A 13068-nucleotide genomic window follows, 5' to 3' on the forward strand; every position below is an offset into this window, starting at 1 on the left:
AATAAACATCTTTAAACAGATTGTTCCCTTAAATTTTGTCACTGAAACAAGAGTAGCATTCTAATTATAAGAAGCTGGATAACCCCCATGCTCTAGCAAGTATTTTTGGCTAGTATGTATTTTATGGTCAAATTATAAATAATTCTGTCCAAAGAGATCTGATCAATAGCTAATTATTCTTAACAATTTTGGAGCATCTATATCCTTGTTTCTGCCAGTGTCACATCACACTCATAGACAAGAACACCAAACTCTACCTAAGTGTCCATCCTCATAAACAGATCATGTTGGCCGCATGCCAGATATCATCAGTAGGAAGTGGCAAAAAATTGTTTTTTTTTTTAATGTCATGTTAGACTGAAACAATTATAGATTTTGGATATATTAAATTATTTTAATTGTTTCCCAAATTTTCCCTCCTTGCCCATAAAAGCAGACAAGATAGGATATAAAGGTAACAGCATAAAAGCCTTAGGGAGATTGTCACAAAATACCACTCTTCGCTCTCTGTCTTGAAGCACGTCACTACCGTGTTTTTGTTCAGTCTATCAATGTTTTATTGTGGTCCTTATGGTATTTCATTTTGTCCGTCCTAAGTAATCAAATATGCACAGCTATTACATTTAGTTGGAAATCCTGTCGGTCCTGTCCCATCCGTATGCAGCCTGAATCCTGATGTTTGTTAGAATAGATGCTAAGCTGCTTCACTATTTCCTGGGCTTTGCTTATTCTGTGAAAAGGAATGTACTCTTGGCATAAAGTATAGTCATCAAGACTGGCCTATACTTTGTGCAGTTATTTAATGCACTGTAATTTCACATGAATGTACAGCAACTCTGAGGCCAGATAAAATTAATGTTGTCTTTTTAACATCGTTCACATCCTCATACCTACTTTCATGCTTTTGAATTTAGAGGGAATTTTTTAAAGCAACAAGGTGCTTTAAGAAGGCATGTCCTAATGAGTAGCCGATAATGTCTACAACGGATTAAAAATCTATACCAGGGATTCTGAAATTGTCTTGTCGAGATGTTTTTTCACACCGTACGGTCAACCTTGTTGCTTTGCTAAAGGGGGAAAAAAAAGTTAATTTTGTCTGGCCTGCGGCTAGTTAGTGGATCGTTGCATATATTTCTGTCCTGCACAGGTAAGTGGTGTCTCAAGGGTCAGGCCAATCAAAGATGCCACTTGGATAAGAATTAGATTCCTTAGAGACTGTTGCTGTTTCTATCCATGTGCAATTACAGTATTTGTGCTGTTTACAAAGGCCTGTTCCCACTAAGTGTCCCTTATCTGTTTATTTTAGGTGCAAAAACTTTCAATACTCAAGTCACTTGTGTTTTCCTTCTTTGTCTCCTTTGATAGAGGGTTGTCCTGGGCTGTGCAACAGCAATGGAAGATGTACACTGGACCAAAACGGCTGGCATTGTGTTTGCCAGCCAGGGTGGAGAGGAGCAGGCTGCGATGTAGCCATGGAGACTCTCTGCACAGATAGCAAGGACAATGAAGGAGGTAAGAAATGCTGAGTGTGAAAACAAGTGTGTGCCAGAGCACAGGCTTATAAGTTACGTAGCTCTCTGGTGCCAAAAAAATGAGATCCCCATAGATTAGATTGATTGAAAAATGTATGAGTGCTGATCCAGTGATTTTGCTCCCTATTTTCCCCGAAACAAATGCAAGATTATTATCATTCAGGGAAAAGGCAAGGTAACCAAGCTACTGTATAATGTCCATTGTTCTCCATCGCTTTTCCTGATCTCCAGATGACGATTCTCCTCATCACGGTATATACGGCCCTGTGAATTGGGAGCTCTAAAGCAATATTTTAATAACTAAACATTCCAAAAGTTGCAGGGCATTTCCCAAGCTCTTCTGAAAAAAGGCACGGGTGGAAAAAAAAAAAAAAAAAACAGTAAAGAAAACAGCCTCCTTGAAGCTGTACTCCCGGTGTCTGTCTATCCTAAACTTAACAGCCTGCTAAAAGATTGTGATATTCCACCCAGCGCAGGCCCTTGGTTAAGAAGTAATTCTTTCCCCTGTTCGCATTTTCATTTCAAAGAATAAAGAGTGAGAGCCGGTGATTTCTTCTCCAGTGATGAAATGGGTGTCCCCGATAGCTGCTTGGTTTTGGCGTATCTTTGGGGCTGAGTTTTTAGAAGGGATTTAGTTCCTCTCTGGGCCCCTGTGGCCACTTGCTCTGTGCATGAGGATGTGTTTCCTCAGCCCCTCCTTCGTTCCCCCTGCTCTCTGGGAATGTCCACAGGAGCAGTAGTGTTGGGGAAGAGTGCAGATCTTCACTCTACCTTGCACCTGTGTGACTTTACAATTGCTTCATCTGTGACATAGGGACAAAAGAGTTTTTGAAAGGGCTAAGTGAGAGAATGCAGGTACTTAATACAGTGCCAGGCACATAGTTAGGTCATCAGTAGGAGTTGCTCTGACTCCCGTTTTCCTTTTGCTGTCGTCTCGGCTAGCTGAAATTCACAGGAGGGTGTCAGGGAAGATGAACAGTCTTTTCTTTCCTACATAGTGTGGATCTAACTACTGTTCTTTGGGAAGCAGAAGGACTAGAGCCGACCCTCAGCCTCCCCTTTGCCAGCTCCCCAACGCACATGCGCACATACTACGCGCACATGCGCATGCACGCGCGCGCGCGCAAGTGAGAGCACGCACACACGGACGCGCATGCGCACCCTAGCCCATGCCTACCGCCATTTTCAAGCCAGATGTCGTTTGTGTCTCGTCTTCCGGACGGCGGGCTGCCATTCTCACTTTTAGTTTCTAGCTAAATGTTCAGTTTTCCCTATTTTTTTTTTTTTTTAACTTGGGCTGTGGAGAAACCTGAGCCAAAGCTTCTCTTCCTTCTCGTCCTGATAGATACGGTGGTCCTTAGCCCTCAAACCTTTTCCTGCCTAGTGATACCTTGTTGCCTCAACTTTCTCTTAACGGTGCGCTTTGTAGAAATGGCAGCATTAATCCTCTCCGACCACAGCCCAGATGGCAGCGTTCCTCATTGCTTTTCCCCAAGAAGCCTCTGTCCCATTGTTTTCTATTGCCTAGGGAAGAAAGGGAGCTTCTTTCCCTCCTTGACCGTATATTCCAGATTTTGTCTTCTAAAGGAGAGTACATTGAGGTGGTTACCGACTCTCTCAGAGGGAAAACGACGGCAGGACCAGGTCTGCAGAGACATGGCAGAGTAATTTAGGGACTAATCAACTCTTTAGTGTTGTTATCAGCTAAGGAGGTTTTTCCCTTGCCCCAAACTTTCTCAGCTGTGAATTGGCCTGTTCCCCCTTTGTTTATTCTTATTAGCATGAAACTATGCTATCTCTAGGCTTCCGTCTCCAAGGGGAAATCTGAGCTAATAGAAGACCTCCTGTGGGTTCTTTACTTATTTCACATTAATAATTTCTATTCTTGTCCCTAACCTGATTTTGTTGATCTTCTGAGAAGGAAACTCAATGCCAGCTTTATTATACCCTGAGATCATAACCCGGCTGCCTTATAACCTAAGCTAGAGGGTTGTTTGGACTTAAGCATGGACTGTGTGAATAAAGACAGTATTTTCCACACCAAACCCCAAATCAAGGCATATAATCTGGCAATTAAGGCTATCATTGGCATCATATGAGGTCAGTAGAGCAGAATGTTTAAAATAAGGCCCGTACCTGAAATTTCATGACATACACTAACTTGTGCTGATATAGACCCATTGTTCAAAGTAAGTTTGTTATCAAATGGTGAATTTGCCAGAAGGTAGCTAAGTAGTTTAACATGTTAAGTGAGTAAGGAGGAAGAACAAATGAAGAGATTGGCTTGGCTCTAACCAGCATGTCATAAAAACAGCTAGTAGTCCAGTCTGAGCAACATTGTACAACACAATCTTTGTTTAAAAAAAATAAAAGAACAAAGAAGGTTGCTTACTATCCCCAGACCTGAAGAAGATACATTAAAAATGTTTAGAAAAGACAACATATTTGGGGAAATAATCATATTTTTTCTTAGACCAAGCATCTTCCTTCCCCCCCCTAAAATGTACTTTTCTTTACCAAATCCAGCTTGCCCCATCTCCACTAAGACTACAGATCCTCAACATCTAAATCTCACTAAATAGGTGTTCCTCTTTGCCCATGGAGTCCCATTTCCCCTTTATGTCTCTAAAATGTGTAAGAAAAGACAGTCTTACGAGGGAATTCTTTAGGAGGCACAGAAGGAAGAAGCTACCATTAAAGTGGATTGGGGGAATTTATCTGTAGCCACTCCCTTGACACCCACACAGTCATAAGAAATGAATCTCCTGTTCATGAGATGGACTTCAAACTGTGGACCGTGTTCCTTTAAGGCTCAAATAACTCTTGTCATGCACTCAGGGTCACCAGCATTTCAGAACTAAGGGCAGTCTGTAAAAGCCACAGTAAAAGCCCTGACAAAGATCCCCACTCTGTATGGAATCAACCAGTTGCCTCCCCAAACTGCTTCTCGAATCTAGCTCCAGGTATCAAACAGAGGCTGTTGGAGCAGATCCTCTGGACAAAGGCAGGCAGTGGAATAGACGATTTTTAAATCACGCCGCGGAAGTGAGAAATGAATAGTCGCTGGACCAGGTAATTGTGTATAACATCTCCCAACAGAGCATGGAGACGCTTTGGGAGCAACCTCCCCATACCCTGCCCTAGTTGAGAAAACTTTCAGGGCAAAGAACGAGCGGTGCATGCCTAGCCTTGGCTTCTAAATAATTCTTCTTCAACTCTTTCCACACCTACAGAGTCAGCCTCCCTCTGGGCTGAGCCATTTTCCCGTTCGTACCCCAGAACGCACTCTGATGGTGAAGTTGCTAAGATCAGCAAAAAGGCAAGTGAAGAGCTGGGAACCGGTCACCATTAAGTGCAGTGTGACCAGGACTGGGGTGTCAGACCGTGAGCCTCTGCTGCCTCATTGTGTAGCTACTCGAGTGTCCCCATCAGTCAGCTTCTGAAAATGGCCCCGTCTGTCTCACAGCTACTCTACCGCAGGCTTCAGCTTCCCCTCCACAAGGATATCCCTTGCGTTTGTTACTCTCACCAGGAGAGACTCTTTGGTGGCGCATGATAGAAATTCCACTCAAACGGTCTTAAGCTTTTAAAAGAGAAAACCTTATTAGCTTATACAACTGAAAAATTCAGAGATAGCTGCACCTAGGTGTTTAAACAATGGTAACAGAAATCTGGGTTAATTCTTCGGTCAGCTCTGCCTTATTCCGCATTGGCACCATTCGTTGACTGTCTCTTCCTCAGAATGACCCCCCAGCAGCTCTGGCTTTTACATCACACCGCATAATAACCCCCGTACAAGGAGACAACCTTTCTCAATGGTTACAGGAGGCCTGGGTCTGAGCCTGACCTCGTCCCCTCGCCAAAGGAAAATTGACATTCTATCACCAGAACAAAGGGGTATGGATGCTGCATAGGCAGAAAAACAGATTCAACTATGGGAACATTAATAGCTGTCCACAGCCTTTAGTTTTAGTATACCCAGGGAATATACTCCATTAACTCTTTCATATAGCTCATAGGCTTCTGTTACTCTCAGGAGAAATTCTTCTTCTATTCTTTATTTCCCTCTTTCCCCCAGAATTATAGCCTTCTCACATGAGAACAAGAAAAGCAGTGCCGAGCCTCGATATGCTGTCCATGCCCCAGGTTGGCAAAGCACGCTCCAGTTCTCCCTGCATACTTTTATGAGCACCCTTGTTTTTTACCTAGCATACCCACTGAGAATCTCATTCAGTAGAGGATTTCTTGATTTTAAATAGTTCCCCATATGGTGGCCCCACTATGCAAGCATCAAAATGCAAAAGCTTGCCAGAGGCAATTCTACCTTTATAGCAACTTAAGATACTCATTAACAAGACAGTTTCTTGGGGCACCTGGGTGGCTCAGTTGGTTGAGCATCCAACTCTTGATCTCAGCTCAGGTCTTGATCTCAGGGTTGTGAGTTCAAGCCCCGCATTGGGCGTGGAGCCTACTTAAAAAAAATTTTTTTAATAAATAAATAAACGAGATGATTTCTCCAAAATATGTTATCATTGTTACCATGTTCCCATCTTCCTAGTTAAGAGTTCCTTTGACATCTTGCTTCCCCTGTCTGGTCCTCCAGTGGATAGCTCCCCTGTGGGTTCTTAAGGCATGGGACTCAAGCCCTCTCCTAGAGATTGGGTGGTTGAGGACACAAAAATACTAACCTTTATATGTAAGAATAGGGGCATGCCAAAATACAATGCCAGGTGTGATCCATCTTACTTGTAATTAGATAATTATTTTTTTGCCCTTCAGAAGTATTAGTTTGTGGGAATATGTCAGGAAGATGGACCTAGAACAGGCTTTTTTTTTTTTTTTAAGTGGAGGCTGATGATAATGGAGAGGAAAGCACAATTCAATTGAGGTTATTCAGAAATTAGAAAGATAAAAACAGTCAGGAGAGAGAGGGAGACAGAACACAAACAGAAGTTTCAGACTGCAAGAAAATGTGGGAGTGCACTAGCAGTAAAACCCAGAAGTGGAAAAATGAATGAAATGTTAATGTAAGCAGCATATTGAGTATGGTGAGTGGGCAGGGCCATCTAAGTTTGGAGATTACCAGATGAAAATAAGGAAATGTTTGAAAATAGATTCCTTAAAAAGTCCTAGCAGGAAGATGGGACTACTGTGTTCTCCAAACACATATTAAAATAAAATTTAAATAAATAAAATAGAGAGTACCAGAACTGGGAAGAAAGGGGGGATGGCTTAAAAAATGAAGGAGAAGAAGAGGAAAAAAGCAAAAAGAAGGGAGGGAGGAAAAAAGGAAATTAGGAAGAAAGGAGGGAAGAAGGAAAAGAGAAAAGAAAAAAAGGATTATAGGAGATCATAAGTACTTCCCGAGAAAAGATTCCAGATATCAGAACATAGGAGTGGCACTCAGAGTCTCCAAGCATTCAGATATATTTTCCTGGTAGATCATAATCTGGGGGGGAAATTACAAGTTTGAAAGACTCTACCAGCTCCGCCTTTAGGGGAGAAACTCGGGCTCGTCTGAACCCTTTTGCTCTGCACAGAATTTTTAGAGCAGTGTCAATTGCATTCGAGGAACGAGAAGTCCAGCTCGTGCTGTCCGACACAAGGCACCCCAGTAGTTGCCCAATAGTATACAAGGAACACGGGGGTTTACCGCTATACTGGAATAAGCTCTAGGGGGAGAGAAAAATCAGAGCCACACAGGCTGGAACTAAAAGTCCTCCCTATAATTTACAGCCAGTACCAGTAGCTCCTACTTCAGGTTTCGGACTATAGAAATGGGCGGGACCCAGGACGTCTTCAGAAACAGGTCTCCTTGATGCACGTGTCTCCACCTTAAGAACCTCTGTATTAATGGCGAGAAGTAGTAACCACAGTGTACAATGAGTGCGTTCGCATTGTCAAAGAGTTAACTGCTGTCAACGACTTGCTGTGCATATTTCTGCTCCTCCTTCAGTGAATTTATAGGCACATTTATGTTTTTAAACTTAAGTGCGATAGGTGCTGTTCGAAATTTGATTCTGCCAAAGAATCTATCTTTTTAGAGATTTTTGTCAAGCCAGTACATAGAGGTCTACCTCGTTCTTTATAATAGAAACCCAGACGTAGTCATTAATTTTACCGCTACTACATTAATAATAATTATTAGTAATAGCCTAGTTGTTTCTTTTTTTCTTTTCTTGCTCTTAGTGTAAAGACAAATATGTAGTGTGTCTCTCTGTCTCTCTGTGTGTGTATCTGCATATAAATCCTTCTGTGAATGTACAAGTATTTCTTTTGGACAGATTTTAAGAAGCGAAATTCCTAGGTTAAGGGGTATTTAAATTTTTAAATTTCATAGCCAAATCGCCTTGCAGTGGGTTTTGCCACTTGTAACGTCATCAGTACAAGAGTGTTTATTTTCTCCATGTCTATAGTCTGTACATAATCATAATACACAAACAAAATTGCCCAACAAGTGAAAAGTAGGAATGTTGTCTGATGGGTGAAAACGATTCCATTTTTATTGTTTTAATTCGCATTTCTCTAATTACTGATTCAATTGGTGATCCGTATACATGCTTCTTGGCCATTTGTATTTCTTCTTTTGCTAATTATTTATTTCTCTTGCCCATTTTTTCCCTATCAGTGGCTTGATTATCCTTTTTAATTTTTAGGACTTCTTTGTATATGCTACTTATTAATTCTCTGTTAGGCGTATTGCAGGTATTTTATCCCAGGTTTTCACTTCTCTTTTAACTTTCTGAAGGTGTCTTTCATCATGTAGCAGTTTCCATTGATATGAGGTCAATTCTGATGAGGTGTATCTTTTCACGAACTCTGGGTTGTGTGTCTTCAAAAACAGATAGGGCCTTTTCCCTTTGTAAGATTATACATCGTGTTTCATATCATTTCTTCTAATGCTTTTTTAAAATTGTGTGGATTGGTTAATGTCAAATTAATCAGAACATTTAAAAAATAACTGTTTGGGTGAAAAAGAAACCAGAATTCAAGGGTGAGCATAGTATTGAGGGTTGGAGAAGGGTAAGGAAAGAAAACCAAGAGGGTGTCTCTGCTGCACCTTTAAGACATCATTTTGATCTGTTTCAATCTAATTGTCTCTAGGAACTGAATCCATTCTTCCATTCTTTCAGCAAATACATTGTATGCTGACTTGGTGCCAAGAAGTGCACTAGATAACTGCGGATACAGTGGCGAACTCAGCTCTCAAGGAGCTTCCTGAGCCATTGCCTGAGCTGCTGGCTTAAGGAATGGGGAGTGGGGTTGGGGGTCCAGGGAGTAGGGAGCTAGAGAGCAGACCAGAGGTCTCCGGGCAGTGGAAACAATAATGGTGAAAGCTTTTAAAAGCCCCACAGTAAGGAGTCCTGACTACTCAGAAGGCAGGAGAGGACGTATTTGAGCTAGGAAGTGAAGTCATCAGATCTGATTTCTGCAAAGATGACTCTGATGGAGCTGTAGAGGATGAATAGTGGGGACAAGGCGGGAACCCAGGAAACCAAACCATCGTAGAGATCTCCTCGAGAGATGACCATGGTGGCCTGAAGGGCGTTTTCAGTGAAATGGAAAGAAGGAGACTGATTGAAGAGATATTTGGGGTGAAGGAAAGAAGGACCTGGTAATTGATTAGGTGCAGAGAAAAAGGAAGAGAGGAGTCAAGGATGACCCTCAGGTCTCTACTTTGAGAGACTGGACGGGTGGATGATGGACCATTCATCGAAATAGGAAATAACAGAAGAAAACAGCGTGTTTAGAGGAGATTCAATATGCTGTGTTTTAGATCCACTAAGTTGTTGCTGCCCGTGTAATATCCAGATGGAAATATCTAGAAGGCAGTTTGTGGATTTGAAATGCAGAAGAATGATCAGCCTGAAGACATATGTGAACATAGAGACACACACACACACACAAAAAGAAAACAAGAAGAGTCAGAAAGCCAAACATGATTCCAATTCAGTAATAAATGAATTTCATGCGTATCACAGAATGGTGACTTTAAGAAGTAATGAAAGGTATACCTATACCCTTTGAAAATTCTGAAGTCTACAGATAAACTATTCTATCAGAATTTCTATCTGTACCTCTAATTTGGAATGGGGGAGAGGGCCTTCCAAATACTGTGGGGAAGGGTGGTGGACATTAATTATCTTTTGAGTAAAAAAGGAAAATTCACTGAAAGGAAATTCATGACTTTTTATCCAGTCAGTAAACCAAGGTTTTGAAAAACAGGTTCAGGTATCCATAGCTACTTAAAAGGAGCAAGTGAGTTTTGACAAGCAGATCAAAGCCAGCATAGGAGTAACCTAGGAGAAGACCTGGAGTCAGAAGTTTTAATAATCTGGCAAAATATGCATTGTGTAAATTTGCCAGAAACAATGTCAGGAATGATCGGAAGATCCAAGGAAATCGAGCAGGGTAGAAACATTAAAGCAAGACGAGAGGCTTGCAAGCTATGACCTCTGGGGCAAAGGCTGTTTTTGTAAATAAAGTTTTATTGGAACACACCTATTCATTTCCATAACGTCTACGGCTGCTTTAGCTCTATAAAGGTGGAGTCGAAAGGTGCGACAGAGACTGCATGGCCCACAAAGCCTAAATTATTTACTATCTGGCCCTTTGCAAAATAAGTTTGCCAACCACTGTTATAGTCCAACGAAAGCCTGAGGTAAGATTAGAACATGTTTTAAAATGGTAACTAGAGCAATAATGTTCAGGATTCAGTGGACGGAAGCATAAACTAAATTCTCTGCTTTACTTCAGAGTACCACTTATATTGCAAAGAAAGAAAAGCTCTTAACTGATCATTGAAGTTATTATTCAGTGGGGTGTTGAGCATTTCTGATTTTTTTAGATTTTTTTTATGATTAATTCTATTAGATATGGTGTCTATACCAATATAAATTTATACCAACTGAATATTCCTGGTACTAAAAGGAATCTCAATGATTTCGAGAAGCTACTCCACAAAGACAATTTTACTACGGTGTACATTTGGGCAAGCGGGTAATCAACTTAGCTGTAGTAGAAAGCCCTAGCTATATAAGTACAAAGATTGAAAAATGTTTTCTCAAGTTATAGGGAGCCAGATTCATAACCATCCGTCACTTGCTTGGGCAAGTTACTGATAAACTCTGCAGAAAAATAACAAACTGTGTGTCCCTGCATCTTGGCTGTTGAAAATGAGATTCTTTCTCTGATTGATGTTAGCAGAGAGGCTTGTAAAAATGCATTTCCAACTGATTAGTTCAGAAGGTGTCAATCTCATGCAGTTTTATGACCTGCAGACTACATGCCAGATGTACATTTGCTTTTTATAAACTAACAAAGATGAATGACTAAATTTGAGCATTCCTCTTCGGCAACTGTACCATATATTTTCTAAAGGAAGATACTGTAGTTGTAGTGTGGGGGGAGGAGAGGACGAAGGCATTTAACCTTTAATTTATAAGATTAATGAAGATAAAATATAATAATTGGAAGTACTTTCTCTAGTGAGTAGTTTCTATTTAGGTTAAAGAATGAACGTAAGGGAAAAACCTGCCAGAATATAAAATATTTGTGTTAAATGATTCTCCCAAGCATCTGCTCACCCATTCAAAAGTCATGGAGTAAGAACTCTTAAATATATCATAAAACACGTAATTGAAGCTTCCTTATAGTCTCAGTATATAATCATGGGTTGTTACTGAAAGGGTTTTATTTTTTAATTGGTTTCTTTTGAGCCAGAAATGATATTGGAGCAATAGTTCAGTAGTCTACTACTTTAAAAATCCAAGTCTTAATAACTGCTTCTATTTCTTTGAGAAAGATAGAGAAAAAAATATATACAATGTATTGCATTATTATTATAGCTTCGTGAAAAGTAAGCCTGTAGCGTAGTTTTATCTTCCAGAAATACAGAGAAATATTTAGACATTTTTCATCTTCATGGCCTTTTGGCTAAGAAAGTAGTAGTATTTTGATAAATCTATATAAAATTTCAAAGCTCAGTTTCATTTGATTTGCTTAAAACATTTAAAATTTTTATCAAAGGAATAAAACTACACTTTCAAATAATTAACACATTTTAAAAAATGTAACAGACATCTGCATACAAATGTAACTATTATAAAGGAAACAATATATATGAAGATCTGCCTGTCAGAAATTCTGACTCATCATCCTAACAAAAAATTAAAATATTAATGTAAAAAGGAGTCCAACACCATAAATTTAATCCACGTATTCACCTCTTAAGCTTGTTTCTTGACTACAAGGGAAATAGTGAAGAGATTTTTAGTTGCTGTCTCTAGATAAACTAAGTCTCTTTCGGTTTTAAGTGACAAAATCTAACTCAAACAGGCGTAAGGAAGAAGAGAATAGCCTGGCTTCTCCAACTGAAAAACCCAGGAGCTCAGGTGCAGGTTGTTGCAAAAACCCTAAAGATGCCACGATGACCTCTTGTTTTTCTCTCCAGCCCTTGGCTCTGCTTCTTGAATGCCGAGCTGCCAGACAGGTTCTCCTGTAGGAGCAGCAGGATCGAGGCAGCAACCCCAACCTCACAGCCTTACAGCTCCAAGTCTCAGGGGAAAGGGGAAGGGGAATCTCCGCAGACAGTTCCTGAAATTCACTTCAGATAGACAAGTTAGGTCAAATGGACACATCTGAACCAAACATGAAGGGGGAAATGCACACAGACAGACGGGGGGACGGATGGGTATATAAATGAAAGTGTAGAGCTGTTGCCCAAAGAAGAGGAAATGAGCGTTGGGAGAACTCACAAGTGTTCACTACATTCTGCTTCAGGTGGGCAAAATGACTGAAGGACATTGATCCAGGACCCCTCGTCTCTTATTTCTGACCTTTCCTGTGTTGTCATTGACGTACTTTTAGACTGGACAACATAACTCAATTTAGTCTTATTTTCTTGCATCTCGGTTTGCTGTCGGATAATGAAGGAGCAGACTTGTATTCTATTAATAAGAGTGGCCTAAAGCAAAACATATGGCTAGTGTGGTTTGTTTTTGTTTTTTGTTTTTTTCCAAATAAAAGTTACTTAAAAAAGCCCTTGTGTAAATAAAATATGTAGGTCAACTAGATATTTTCAACTGAGTTTGCCATAATAGGGTCACACTAAGACTTGAGACTTAGGTGTGAGGATAACCATTTGTCCGATCTCTCAAGAATGATTTAAAGTCTTCAGAAACTAATGTTTTTGTTTATCTGTACTGAGAAATGTCATTGCCAAGCAGATCAAAATTCATGTATCAGCTGGGCAGTGAAAGAATGATCTTAAGGGGTAACGTCACTAAATCATTATAACCTGACACTCTTGTCCACTAATGAGTTGGTTTATATGTTTCGAACAAAATATTTACATGGACCATGGAATGTGGTTTCCTTTTGATGTTCCTGGAGAAGGCACTAGCAAATTCTTTCTTTCCATTACACTCTTCACGTCACCAGCCTGTAGGTCAGTGGGTTTTTTTTTTTTTTTTTTTTGTGGTAGGCTTCTAATCATTTCCAATATTACGACTCACTTATATTTGCCACATTTTAA

General features: G+C 40.3%; 1 protein-coding gene across 12 annotated transcripts in view; it reads left to right on the top strand.

Annotated features, from left to right (window-relative positions):
* The window catches only part of TENM3 (teneurin transmembrane protein 3), a 447649-nt gene that overhangs the window by 365461 nt on the left and 69120 nt on the right, over positions 1–13068 (top strand). For 10 of the 12 annotated variants that reach the window (XM_088020902.1, XM_088020900.1, XM_088020896.1 and 7 more), the window contains one exon: positions 1366–1512. In XM_088020902.1, the coding sequence (XP_087877028.1) occupies positions 1366–1512 (147 nt within the window). Of the gene's footprint in view, positions 1–433; positions 455–1365; positions 1513–13068 lie in introns of all 12 variants that reach the window. The other 2 variants (XM_088020899.1, XM_088020901.1) reach the window with 2 other exon arrangements.

Source organism: Eumetopias jubatus, unplaced genomic scaffold, assembly GCF_037043125.1.
Source record: "Eumetopias jubatus isolate StellerSeaLion01/CBP00866 unplaced genomic scaffold, mEumJub1_p1.0 scaffold_2, whole genome shotgun sequence".
NCBI lineage: Eukaryota > Metazoa > Chordata > Mammalia > Carnivora > Otariidae > Eumetopias > Eumetopias jubatus.